This window comes from Arachis stenosperma, chromosome 9 (genome assembly GCF_014773155.1).
Source record: "Arachis stenosperma cultivar V10309 chromosome 9, arast.V10309.gnm1.PFL2, whole genome shotgun sequence".
NCBI classification, from domain to species: Eukaryota; Viridiplantae; Streptophyta; class Magnoliopsida; order Fabales; family Fabaceae; genus Arachis; species Arachis stenosperma.
Window position 1 is genome coordinate 27,575,718 of NC_080385.1, and position 14,704 is coordinate 27,590,421.

At 30.9% G+C, this 14,704-nt stretch overlaps 2 protein-coding genes across 2 annotated transcripts; one reads left to right on the forward strand and one right to left on the reverse strand.

Moving 5' to 3' along the window:
* The first annotated feature begins 1,092 nt into the window (after nt 1-1,092).
* Nucleotides 1,093-4,034, forward strand: LOC130947839 (protein COP1 SUPPRESSOR 2). Its single transcript, XM_057876559.1, has 6 exons — nt 1,093-1,337; nt 1,489-1,704; nt 1,979-2,102; nt 2,255-2,328; nt 3,056-3,213; nt 3,377-4,034. The coding sequence occupies exons 1-6, from the start codon at nt 1,216-1,218 to the stop codon at nt 3,544-3,546; spliced, it is 864 nt and encodes a 287-aa protein (XP_057732542.1). The 5' UTR covers nt 1,093-1,215; the 3' UTR covers nt 3,547-4,034.
* A 701-nt stretch (nt 4,035-4,735) lies between these two features.
* LOC130950625 (putative expansin-A17) lies at nt 4,736-6,939 on the reverse strand. The gene is made up of 3 exons (XM_057879177.1): nt 6,769-6,939; nt 5,839-6,160; nt 4,736-5,341 (listed from the first exon to the last, which is right to left on the reverse strand). The coding sequence occupies exons 1-3, from the start codon at nt 6,905-6,907 to the stop codon at nt 5,032-5,034; spliced, it is 771 nt and encodes a 256-aa protein (XP_057735160.1). The 5' UTR covers nt 6,908-6,939; the 3' UTR covers nt 4,736-5,031.
* Between the last annotated feature and the right edge of the window lie 7,765 nt (nt 6,940-14,704).

Here is a 14,704-nt window from a genome sequence, read left to right on the forward strand (position 1 = left end):
GTCCCCTCTTTTTTGTGTGAGTCTTGTGTTGAATGCTCATAGCTCAGGCATGAGTTGATATTCTCCTTTGATTCAACTGTTTCTTTTCAAGTTTTAACTGAATTGTTAGAGTGATTGATTTGACGTTGGTTTCCAATTTTGTACTCTATATACTTATTTGATTGGTTGAGTTCTCTGTCCTTAAAGTTACATGCATCCAAACACATAGATTTTCTACTTCTGATATTCAAGCAAAAGCTGAAAGAAGATGATTAGAGAACTAGTAGGACTGGTAGAAAAAACAAAGTGGACAACCTAAGGGAACTTATTGGTGATGGGAAAGTGAATGCCAACATGGCAAAAAGGTCCCCAAAGGAATGGTTAGATCCACATTGCCATGAATCTCAATTTGAGAGGAGGTAATGAAACAATTGAAGATGATAGTTTCTCTCATCATTGTTGAAGTAGAACTTCTGGTCTTATGTTATAGTTTAATGCATTATCTATTGGGACACACAGTTTTGGATTTTATGTACTCAGATAATAAATGTATCAATTGGTCTTTAGATGATATTTAAAAGTCTCCTATCTTTTGCCAAAAAATATTTGAAGAGAAGGCCTTGTACCTATATATCATTATATTGTGTGCAAGTTTGAAACCATTGTTTGTTAGTGTTTCTTTTGAGTTTTGATAGTAGAACATTATGTGTTTGTCTTTATGTGCGTTTTGATTGTTTTTAGTTATGAACTTTAATGTTTGAGATTGTTTGTGAACTAATATTAAATTATAGATAATTTATTATGTGAAATTGTAAAATTTTAAATTTTATTAAGTTATAAATTATTGAATTTATATATTTAAAATTATATATTAAATTAAAGATAATTTTATTTAATATTTAATTAAATCGGTTGAACCTCAATTAAATTTCACTCGAACTAGTAAATTAATAAATTGGTGACCTTACTAATTTATTGACTGGTTCGATTTTCGCAACCTTATAAAAAAAAAAAAAAACAGAAATAATTCCAATAACAAACAAGTTGAGGCTATATTTGTAATATGCAGTGGAAATTAGTTCGTTTTTATTAAAAAAAATGAAAAAGAAGGGAGAAAGGGAAGAGGTCGAACTGTCGAAGAGCTAAAAGCCTAAAACCACAAAACGGTGTATTTTGTCGAAGGTCTTATACGTTGCGTTTCAACGAAGATCGTGTTGCTGCTCAAGAGCAGAAACTATGGAGGAACAGCAGCAGCAGCAGCGAAAGAAGAACTATCGAAAGAGGAGTGCTCCAATCGAAGAAGACGAACCCCAACAATACGAAAACAAAAATGAATCCGACGATGAACGAGAAAGAAGGTCATCTTTTCCATTTTTCCTTTTTAACTTTTTCCGTTTAAAAGAAAAACAATATTTTTTCCCCATTATGATTGGTTTAACTCATGATAGTGTCTCCTTTTAGCGGTTTCAATTATACTGATGAAAGTTTTAAAAAAAAATGGTGGAACAGAATGGCGCTGGAAGAGATTAAGCTCCTCCAGAAGCAGAGAGAAAGAAAATCTGGAATTCCCGCAAACCCTAGTTTGCAGGTGCAGACCGCAATTGGAAGCGGTTTAGCTGCGAAATCTGCTGAAAAGAATGACGGAGATGGCGGCGACAAGGACGAGCTTGTTCTTCAGGATACCTTTGCTCAAGAGACTGCTGTTATGGTTGAAGATCCTAATATGTATGTGTACATTTTTCTATTTATTTATTCAATGTGTTTAATGTGTTATGTATCATGTTGTGTTGTTATTATGTTTGATGTGTTTTTCCAATTTGATTTGGAGGTAGCTGGTTGGTCTTTAGTGCAATTTGATATTAAGGGAAATGTTACACTTAAGTAAAGAAAAGTGAATAATTGGTTAGTGTTGGCTCAAATGTAAGGCAAATACAAGAGAAAATGTTAGTAAGTTATTTAACATTTCTCTGATATTTATGAGATTTGGTTAATTGAATAGGGTAAAGTATATTGAGCAAGAATTAGCAAAGAAGAGGGGAAGGAAAATTGATGAAGCTGATCAAGTTGAGAATGAGTTGAAACGTGCAGAAGATGAACTGTACAAAATCCCTGAGCATTTGAAAGTGAGTTGCTGCAACTTCCCTTTATTCGGCAATATGCAATGTCCCCATTTTTTGGCTTTGGTTTATTGCAGCTGCAATTATCAAATCTCTTTCATTTAGTGTCTGAACTCTGAATATCTAAAATAACAATTGCAAATATTATTTCTTGTCAGGTTAAAAGGCGAAATTCAGAAGAAAGTTCTACTCAGTGGACTACTGGTATTGCTGAGGTTCAGCTTCCAATCGAGTATGCTTTTTCTTGTATCTATTGCAATCATGAGTGTTTTTGGTGGCTTTGTTATTTTACACATTTCACTAAATAGTGGGTATGCATGATTTATTTATTTAATTGTTTTTGGATAGAAAGTATGCATGATATATCTGCATAATAATTTGATTTTATGAACCTATAGTCGGCATCACATTTTTATAACATTGGCTTCGCGATTGAAATTTCCGTTCCTCATGACATATTCCAGATGATCATCTTTGTTCCTTGCTTTTTTTAATTGTAAAATGTCTTTTAGTCGTGCTTGGCTGCCTGAATTATACTTGCCAAATGTGTGAATTGTGATCATTGTTTATATGATAAAAAGAGATAAAACTGAACATCAGTGAGAAAATATGAAACTGGCAATAAATTCACTGTGTGCAGTGGCCATAACAAAGCAATATCTTCTCTCCTTTTTAGTATATGTTGTTAGTGGCTACTAGGCATAGGAATTGATTCTCTCAATTGTTTTTCGCACTTGACTTGTCAAGTGTAATCCCTGACCATATAATCTCTTCTCTCGTATATTTCTTCTCTCATATATTTTCTCTTGGTTCCACTTAAAACTTGTATGGTGAGATCGCACTTGACCTAGTAGAAATTAAGAGGATCCACTCCCATCTCGCATTCTTAATGTTTAGTCCATGAATAATTAAGAAAAATAGGTGATGTATGTCTTAATGGCTCGATCTTGTGTTTACAGATATAAGTTAAAAAATATTGAAGAAACAGAGGCTGCCAAAAAGCTTTTGCAGGAGAAAAGGCTCATGGGTCGGACAAAATCAGAATTCAGCATTCCCTCAAGCTACAGTGCTGATTATTTCCAGCGTGGCAGGGACTATGCTGAAAAACTCAGAAGAGGTAGCATTTCAATGTTTCTCCATGCATGACTATTTGGTGTCATTTCGGCCTTCATTTAGGTGTCAGAATTTGTTTTGAATCCTTTAGTTGATAGAGACTGTCGATTTCCTTTGTATTGCTGAGTTATTTCAGTTTCTGACTAAAAAAGTTGTCTACTTTACAGAACACCCAGAGCTGTACAAAGATAGAACTACACAGGTTGATAGTTCTGGGTCCAAACAAAATGATTCGGGCAATGAAGCTGCAGGAGCAGGACAGAGACAAGCTGCAACAGATGAATTCATGCTAGAGCGCTTCAGGAAACGAGAACGCCATCGTGTAATGCGGAGATAACACACGTCAGACACGTGATAATATTAGTGGTGCCATATGTATTTTTATAGCAGCATTAATATCAAGAATTTAGAAGTCCAACACTTGCTGAGTGCCATGCCATCAATCTGCATTAGTTCCTTGTTGACTCAGTGACAGAAGATCCACCAGCTGTTCATGTTTTCTTATATGCTGCTTCACAATATCTTTTATCCAGAAAAATCGTCGAGAGGTGACGAAATGGATAACCTAGCTACTACCAGCATCATGTGTCTAAAATCTTACAGCGGCCCATGTTCAGAGTTTGAAGAAGAATTGTGATATTTGGCTTATGACATTTCTGGTTGGTTGTCCATAACTAGCTTGTTTGTAACAATTAACACTGGTGAATGAGTTTGTAGCAATCGACATAAATGATAACGGTGCTAAGAAGTTTAGGCACCTTATTAGTACATCTACTATACTGATTTTCAATTTGTTTTTCATTTGAAAAGTTGCATATTGATCAAGCTGCTGTGTCAAACTTCAGAGCTACTTTATTTTGTTTCTATCCTCATAGTAGACATGAGGCATGTTGCTTATCTCAGTGTTAATTTGTTGAGTGTGCTTAGGGTTAAGGCTAATTTTGCTTATATTGATTAAATATGTGTGTAATACCTTGTAGGAAGTTTGTTTGTTTGTTTGTTTGTTTTTTTGATTTGGAATGGAGTTAATTTTTTTTAAATTGATATTAATCAAATCAGACAGTCCGTTTTGTACTTTTAGAGGTTCAATTTGTACTTTTAAATTTATTTTTGAAAATAAAAATCAGAGAGTCCGATTTCAATGTTAATTTTTTTTATGAATAATGTTATACATTCAAGTGTTTTTGTTAATTAAGTTTAACCAAGTTGGTCTAATATTAACAAAAGTCAATTATAAATAGCATTATTTTAAGTCTTATTATTTAATTTAGTTGAACTTGATTCATAAAAAGACTTAAATGTGTAACATTACTTATTTTTTATTTTTAAAAATATAAATCGTATGATTCGATTTGTGTTATTTATTTATTTATTTATTTTTTTCAGGTCATTGTGCAACTAACCAAGAAATCGGAGGCACCCGTTTCTTTTCTCCATACCATTGAAAAACACATCTCCTGACATATGCTTTTGTGTTACGCACTACCATAGAAAAAATAATAAGCGTAGGGTTAAAGCAGAAAAAGTTGAACATGGAATATTTGAATAAGTATATTTCATTGTCCAGAAGATATGGCAGAGAGGAATACATGGAATGATGGAATCAGCAAAATATTTCACAATCTTCAATCTTTGGGATAACATAAAAGTGTTTCCCAAGTTCATTTAGCAACCATAAAAACAAAAGAAAATTAATCAGCCAAGTCAATGAGCTTCACAACACCTAAAATTGCTTGCCCATGTGAAGTCACACACTAACCTTAAAACATTCCTTTGAACAAACAGATTAGCACTTAAAATGGATTACATAATTACAGAAGATTTAGAACTGAATGTTGCTGGTGAAAGACTGGCCAAAGTTCCAATTGGATGGTGCCACATTGTATGCTGTGCGAATCCTTCCATTGCTGAGTTGGATTTTGAATGACAAGCTCTGGCCATTGAGGTAGCTCAAGCTTTGCCAGTTAGAACCCCAATTTCTTGACATGGTTTCCCAGTTGTTCATTTTGTACCCTTTGATCCAAACTTTAGAGATATCTCCTGCCCCACCCACGTTGCTTATTAGCACTAGCTCAAAGTAGTCTCTTCCATTAATGGTGAATCTAATGCCTCCCGTTCTTTTGCACCCAACTCTGCATAGATGCAGCACAAAATTTGCACTATACTACTTAGCTTGCTGTGCTCATTAGTGTGACTACTTTGAATAAGTTTAAGGATAAAATATAAACAATATTAATGCTCATTTGGTGATATTATACATAGATATCAGAAGATGCTAATGTATATTCCTACATGTAAAGATATAATGTTAAACACATTAAACCCATTGATACTCAACAATACTTAGCATATATAGAAAAATATTAGTTAAAAACCTAGAATATTGGTAAAATTAACAAAAATGTTTTGTGCACATAGAAAATTTCCGACCATATTAATCATTATGTATTTATATATAAATATATGTTTTATTTAACTTATTTTTATTGTATATATTATATTGAACATATATTTTATACATGTAGTTGATTTGATGACTGATTTTTGACAAACACTTAATATGATTGTAAAATTAATGCAAAATCTGGGTTCTGGAACAATTTTGTTTCAATAGTAATGGTTAATATACCTTCTGTAGAAAATAGGAACAATTCCAGCCTTGTACTTGGCAATCTTCTCAAAGGCAGGTTGAGACATGTCAAAGTGAGGCCTTGGAGGATTGCACCAACCACCATTGTCATTAGGGAGTGCATAGTTTGGAGGACAGAAATTTGTGGCAGTAATTGTGATGGAAGTGCCCTTTAGGCACCATTGTGGCACTTTTGTTGCATCACAAACTATCTGATAGCAACCACCACATGCCTTACCGTCGTTGAACAAAGCAGTACTCAATGCAGCTGTTTTAACTCCATAACCATCAGTGTATAGATTTCCATACCCACATGCTCCACCTAGTAACAAAACAACACAAATTGAATTACTCATTTCTTTTTATAAGGTATATATGCTCTTATTTTGTACTTTAATTCAATGTCCTCTAATTCATGCATTGCCTAATATTAAAGTTGTTATTTGTTTAATGTTATGCACATCTAAAAAAATGATTCTAATTCCTATATTTTTCATTTCTCTATCTCAGTGTCTTGCCTCATCATGTTTTCTTTCTGTTTTTTTTTTTTTTTTATAATTCATTTAAGAATCTCGATCCCACATGCGAGAGTAATTTTACGGCACGCTACAATCCCAAAACAATATAACTCACAAAAATACTATGGCCTTTATAAATATAATCACTCACATTCCTAATCCATGAGACACCATAAACAAATGCTATCGTCTCAACAACGAAATTATCTTTCGTGATTACCACCAAAACAATCAATTGTTAGGATGAATATCATGCAATTACAACACTAAGAATATCATATAATAGCACCTAATTATATGTCTCTCGTTCTAAACACAGTTTAAAGACCAAATCTTATTAGATTATAATGTAAAAATCAAACTGAAATCATAAACAATAAAATAAAATGTAGATGTATTATTATATTGATACCCATTGTATCTGAGGCATCACTTCCACCATAGAATGTTGCATGAGCTTGTTGCCACGATGAGGATGCTACTACTTTATGCTGTGTGGTTAATAAACTCAAAAGCAATATTATTACAACACTGAAGATTAGTTTTTCCATCTCTTACACTCTGTGTCGGCGCAAGAATTAGTTAGTTACTTAGTTTGCTGCTGAAGATTATGGAGAGCTCCTAAGGGTTATTTATAAGTGTAGTTAACTAACTCATTTTCAAAATATGAACTAAAATATGGAGTTGACCGAAAAGTTCTCTTATTATAAAAAGAACCATTGTGTGACACATCATAATGTCGTATCATATGTGAATATTTTAAGGAAACAAGCAATGGGGTGAGACAAATGTGAAAAATACTCAACCCTTCCAAATAATGTAACGCTGGGTAGTTGAATCTCAACACTGCCGTCTTGGAAATTGGCACATATAATCTATAATTAATATTCATCTTCAATAGACTAAAAAATAATCAATAAAACTAAACTTTGTTAAATTTAGATGGTACGATATATGACACTACTATATATATAAAATATGTACTAATAACCATAGTTGTCAGAACCGAACCGGTAATCGAACCGGTCAAGTCACTGGGTCACTGGGTCACTGGTTCAACCGGTGGGTCACTGGTTGAACCGGTTGACTCGGTACTATATAAATAAAAAATAAAAATAGTCAAAAACTTAAAATTAAATTTTGAAAAATACATATTTTTACTAATATTTTAAGAACAATTAAGTTGAATTCTATAAATAATTAATACAAAAATAGACATATAATTAGTTCATACTACTATATAGTATCTTAATTAGACACAATAAGAATAACAATCTATGAATTATATCCAAAGAATAATTTTAAAGTCTAAATATTTTTGTATAATTGAATAATTATATAAATTAATTTTTTTCTCAGAATAAATACTTTTTATTTTATTTTTATATTCATTATTATTTTTTATTTTAAAATTAATTAATTTGTACTTCAATTAAAAAATAATTAATTTAAAAAATATTGAGTTAAATATTTTCATGTATATATATATATATATATATATATATGTATTAGTTATAAAAAATGAAATATATATTATAAAAAGCATCAGCAATGCTAAATAAACAGGTAGCGCAGTGGTTGTCAACTTGGTCTTCAATTTAGAAGACCCAAGTTCGACTCTTACTCCCTGCAAATGTATTTTTCCAAATTTAACAACCGCATGCTGACGTCATCAGCACGCAAGTTAGCCGTTGACCGGACCGGTTCGGTTCTGGTCCGTGTCGGTTTTGACCGGTTTGATCGATTCGTACCGGTTTTGACCGGTTCATTTCCTTAAGCGGTCAATATACCAAACCGGACCGGTACATGGTCCGATTCACCGGTTTTCCGGTCGAACCGGTCGGTCCGGTCCGGTTTTTACAACTATGCTAATAACACTCTATGTTAAAAAAGGAAAAAACCCTTTCATGATTCGCTTTATTGTTACTAGATTGTAATTAAGGAAAAATCTAAATGCTCAAAAAATAAATTTAATTCGTACAAAATTTCAGTATAAATTTAAATAATGATTTGTCATATCCATAGAAATTTTTACTCAATTATTTGTTATTTTAAAGACAATACAAATATGCGTGTATTTGATTTATTTGATGGTATTATAAATTTATAACACTATTTTTACACTTTTAGCGGATATAATATAAGAAAAATTTGGGATAACTACTTTTTTCGTCCCCAAGGTTTGGGGTCGAAATCAAAATCGTCCCCGATCTTTTTTTTTATTAAAATCATCCTTAACGTTTAAAAACGCTTTAAAATCATCCTTTCCCGAATTTTTGGACTAAAATACCCTTATCATCATCATTCTCCTACCACCACCACCACCACCCTCCCTTCCCTAACCCCCCTCACCGCCGGTCTCCCCTCCTCCCCCCTCCCTTCCCTCCTCCCCTTCCCGCCATTCCCACCCCTGCCCCCACCCCTCATCATCATCATTCTCCTCTTCACCTTCACCACCACCACCACCACAAACACCACCACCACCTTCACCACCACCCCCACCCCCCACCCCCTCACCTCACCCCCACCCCTCAACCCTCACCCCCTCAACCCTCACCTCACCCGCCACCCCTCACTGCCTCCTCCCCCACCCCACCCCTCAACACCTCACCCCCACCCTCACCTCACCCACTCCTTCACCCCCCACCCCTCACCCACTCTTCACGGTCATCATCATCATCAACAGAAAATTCACAGATTTCACATAACAAGAAGAAGAAAAAGAAGAAGAAGAAGTGGTGGTGGGTTGATGCGGTGCGGTGCGGCGGCGAAGCAGCAGTGACCGGCGCAGCTCGTGGCTCCATGGGTGACGGCGTGAGGCGCGGATCTGGCGGCGAGGCGCGGTGGGGCGCGGCGGGATGAGCACGGCGCGACGGCGGTGCGACCGAACGGCGTGGAGCGCGGCCCCCCTTCCCCTCCGATTTTCTTTTCCCCCTCCTCCCGGACTCCCCCCACCCCCTTTTCTTCTTTTTTTTATTTATTTTATAATTATTTTATTTTATAAATTTTTTAATAATAAAGGGTAATTTGGTAAAAACAAAAAAATAAAAGTAAAAAAGGACGATTTTATAACATTTTGTAACGTTGAGGATGATTTTAATAACAAAAAAAGATCAGGGACGATTTTGATTTTGACCCCAGACCTTGGGGACGAAAAAAGTACTTATCCCAAAAAATTTTGAATGTATCATGAATATTGGTGTTTCAATAATTTTAATTTTTTATTTTAGTTATAAAAAATATGTATAATATATTTTAATTAAAATCGATGATTAAGATGACTGAAACACCTGTTCCGGATATATTTAAAATCTTTCATATAATATAACTATAAACTCAAATAAATTCCAAATTCTAACATGAAGGATTAATGCTGGTCTTTCTCTAGAAGGAGAAATGTGTGGTTTACGAAATGTCATTATGCAGTGAAGAACATGTCTTGTCAGTTTTATGATCCGTGGTACGTTAGTGGTACATAAACTACAAGTGAAATGTGAATGCAATTTGCACTTCCTGCATTTCCGTATAAGCCATGTATTACTATAATTCGGTTTAAAATAATTATTATTTTAGCTTTTTAATATATTAAAGGATGATATATTTGGATATAAAATATTTTTAAATATATTAATTTTTTAATATATCAAGAAAAACAATATGACAATTATTTTCTAACAATAGAGTATTTATTTGGTTAGAATATATTCTATTTGAATGCTTGACTGACCAACCTGACAGATAAGAATATTATAATGTGATATATGTAATGCTAGAAAAAAAGACATCAATTTTCTAAACCAAATTAATGGAATGAGGCTGTTCTAAAATGAGCTGCATTGTCTATTATTATTAGATCAATAGAGTATATCAAAGTTATGTGTTATTAACTACTTAAATAAGTTTTTTATCTTTCTATAAAATATTTATTTTTATTTTTATATATCTTTTTTAATTTGTTACATCAGAATTAAACTTATCACATCAATACTTAACTGAAAAATTTACAAGAATAAAAAAAAATCCTTTTGAACTATAATAGACGAAAACCGAAAAAATATAGAAATTGAATCCAAAAAATTTATTTGGCAAAAAATTTTATTTAAACATTTATTACCTTACTGATGGGTGATGAATACCTCTCCCATTCAGGCATTCTTGGATCATAGGTGAGCTCATCTTAAATAATTCTTCTCTTAAAATTTGTGGCCAATTAGTATAAAATATTAAAACTCTATTAAAGAGTCTGAAGTATTTTCTGATTTGATAGTGATTAATACCAAGCTTATTCCATTTATACCAAAGAAAAAAAAAAGAAAAAACTGTAACACTATGCAAAAATTCAATTTTAAGCTACCACTATAATAATTATAAATCAGAAGGACAATTCGTACACATAAGAGAATTATAAAAATGTATAAAACCATTTGCTTTAATTTAGTGGTAGTAGTAAGTTGTAACATGCTATACCTTAATATGTGCAGTGCTTAGCCTTGATTATAAAGAAATGAAGAGTATTATTATATATTTGATTGTTTGCAATAATCAAATTGATAATTACTAATAAGTCATCTATATAAGAGTACTCATGAATAGATGCCATACATTATGCCACATCTAATGGAACTTCCACCAATATAGCACATGGCTCGTGACATAGTCAAGCGAAACCAACTACTACCTCACCCCGTAACTAACACATTGTTCCTTGTTGAATCGTACTACATATTTTTTCATATATAGAACATTTTTAAAAAAAAAAGAATAAAATTAAATAAAAAAATTTTAGGATTGAAAATCTTCTAATGTTTTAAAGATACTGAAATAGCATAGCGTGTTATAATGGTAATTGTCTAATGGGCTGTACAAAAAGATATTTAACGGTACGATTTTTCACTGGATGAGTTTTTTAGTATGGTATTCGAAAGATGGGTTTGAATAAATTTAAATTCGTTATGTTAACTTATATAATTTTAGAAACGGTTCCTCAAATTCTAAAAACCAAACCAATTATGAGACTAGTAAATTAGATATTTAAAGATTTAATCAACATTCAATCAAATTTTTTTTATATTTTACTATTTTAAATTAGTTAACGCCTAAAAAATCAAATCGATTCAGTTTATTTATCTATTTTTTAAATGGTTGCTCAATTTTTGACCGGTTCGTTCACAATCAACTTTTACTATGATTGTTCATTGACCAAGGAAGCTCAACAAACATCATCTTTTGTCAATGTTGTGAGAATATAAAATGAGTTTTGATATACTTTGTCAAATTACAATTTGTAGTAAAAAATTCAAGTAAAAAATTAATGCTTATGCATGTTATCAAATTGGAATTTGATAGAAGGTGCTACTATTTACTTAAGAAAAGCAAAAATAAATCTGATTTTGACTAGAGTGAAAAAAAAAAAAAGCACTTATTATAGACAATATATACAGGTGAAAAAATAAGCGCTTACTGATAGAAGGTGCTACTATATATGTTACCGGGTAATCTGGTATGCATGTTGCCAACATATACATACAACTTGCAATTTGTGGACAGAGTACAAGTTGAAAATGTACTACTATTATAAAGCATTAAAGCTTAGCTAAGTTTTTTTTTTTTTTTTTTCATGTTAACCGCCATTACCTTTATATAAATAGTTGGTTGTTTGTAGGTTCATATATGTTTATGCCATGTTTTGTAAAATTTTGAGTGAGTGAAAATTAAGAGATAAAATAATAAGATTTTTTATATATTGTAATTTCTTTATATGAGTATTATTTTTATAATATATAAGAGATTATTATAAACTTCTCTTTATATTTTGAGAAATTATTACTACAAAAAAACATTATCATCAGATTTAGTGTTCATTTATATTAGCGGATTTACTGTCGATTTTTCTGATGAAAATGAGAAAAAATTCGTCGTCATAAAAAGTTATCGTTGAAATAGATTTTTTTGTCTTTAAAGCCGATAGTAATTATTGAAGTGAAAATGTAACTCATCGGCACTAATGTTACCGTTAGATATCACAGTTTAATTAAACGCGTTGTTTTGCTGATTTAATTCGACGGTAAAATTGGGTCAAAATACAGGTGCAGAGGATGATATTTACATTTTGATAATGTCAACTTAATTCAAGTCCTGAAGATTTAGAGTGTCTTTTCTTCACTTTTGTAGCTTAGAGAGCGTAGGGATATAGAATTCAGACTTGCTCGAATGTCAGCTTAAAAACTTCTTGGATATATATATATAGTTCTGTATGTTGTTGAGGGCTAGATGACTGAATACTATTATACAAGATGTATATATATATATATATATATATATATATGTAGTTGTTTATAATTGTCTTATCTATTATCCTTTATGATTTTGTCTATGTATATTATATTTGTCAAACATTTTCACAAAAAAAATTTTATCCCACAAAATAACACTACGTTTTAATAATGAATCAAGCTCATACATTAAATAATAATTAATAGTTATGAAGACAAATTAATAATGCTTAACTTTTAGTATGATCATATTATGTTGGAAGTTTAGATTGTTATCATTGGTATGATATTAACATCTTAGTTCTTAGTTCTAGATGTCCATTTTGTGCCTTTGTCACCATTCCCTTTTATGGAATTTTTATTCTTTTTATCATTACTTTTCATCTTTTGTCATTCATGATTTTTTTATTTATTTTGATTTGTTTTTTTGTACTTATTGATACTGGATCTTCTTTTTTCGGTGAGCATTTATCGATATCAGAAAAAAAAGAATTAGAGATCATTAAGAGAATTTTTATTTTAGCCTTATATTTATGGATCTTGTTAATTTATGTTATTAAATGTGATTTTTTTTAAAATGTTACTCTTATTATACCGCATATTTCTTTTTACGTATTTTGTTCCTACTTAAAACATATAATTGAAAATATTTAAATATTTTTTGCAATATATGCAAAAGAGACAAACATTTTAAGAAAATTGGTCTCTTTAAAAAAAATTAGATAGATCAATGGGTATTAGAATTAAAAGAAAGAGATCAAAGATAACTTTTTAAATAATTTAAAATAAAAAAATCAGTATTTAATCAATTATGTAATAATTTGATTCTCAATTATAGTTTGAAATATATGCAAAATGTTAGTGAATAAAAAATACTAACAAAATTTTTATACATACTTGGACAATTAGTTTCTTATAAATAAAATATCAAAATATATATCAAATTATTTTTTATCTTTCTAAAAATTATTTTTAAGAACTTAATTTTTTTTAAAGTTCATTTAAACAAATCCAGATTAAGACCAAGAAGCAAGAACCATCTATAGTTATTGACTTATTTGATACCGTCTGCACGAGTTGGTTCGAACTTCAAAGGCAAGCACCGAAACCTTTTACTCTAGAAAAGAGTAAATTATAAAAAATATACTCTTTATTTTATTGCTGGAAAAAGTACCTTTAAATTTTATTAGCAATAAAATTATTTTTAAATAATTTTAAAATGTAATAAAAATAAGAATTTTTTAAATAAATAATTTAATTATTTTATTTATGAATATAAATAATTTGTAGCATATTTATTAATTTATATTTTTTTATTTATTTCGTTTACACAAACTTACGTGACATTGGATTCGATGGTCTTAGAACGTTTGGACCATTAAATGGTCTCATAATAAAATATGTTTTTTAAGTTTTTTTAACAACCGCTAAATAGTTCTTTTCTAATTTTAATTACAAATTAACTCCATATATTTTATTTAATTATAAAAATTATTTTTTATTTTATAAATTATTATTTTATCATTCATCTATTATGTTTATTAACAATCAAAATAAAAAATAATAACGAATTAGATCTTCCATTGATCGTAATAAACTTTTTGGCTATGATATTTGATTCGTGACGTTTGTCCAGAGTTGTGAAATCGTGTTTATTTGAAAATCAATCGATTTCAGATTTCCCATAACTCAATCGATTGAACTACAGGTTATCACAAAATAAACAATCAATTGAAAATTGCAAGGCAGCATGGTTTTGGCAAAAATCAATCGATTGGTTATATTACCTAATTGATTGAACGATGACTAAAATGTTGGTTTTTTAAAACTCAATCGATTTCTTATACTACCCAATCGATTGAATGCTCCAAAGCAACTTGAGGTCTCACAATTCAATCGATTGGTTGTGTTATCCAATCGATTGAAGTCATCAAAGAAATATGGATTTGCTCAATTCAATCGATTGGTTGTGTTACCCAATCGATTGAATTGTGTATTACGCCATTTTCAATTTTCTTATCGTTTTTATAAATTATTATCTTATTATTCATCTATCTTAACTTTAAAATTCTATCT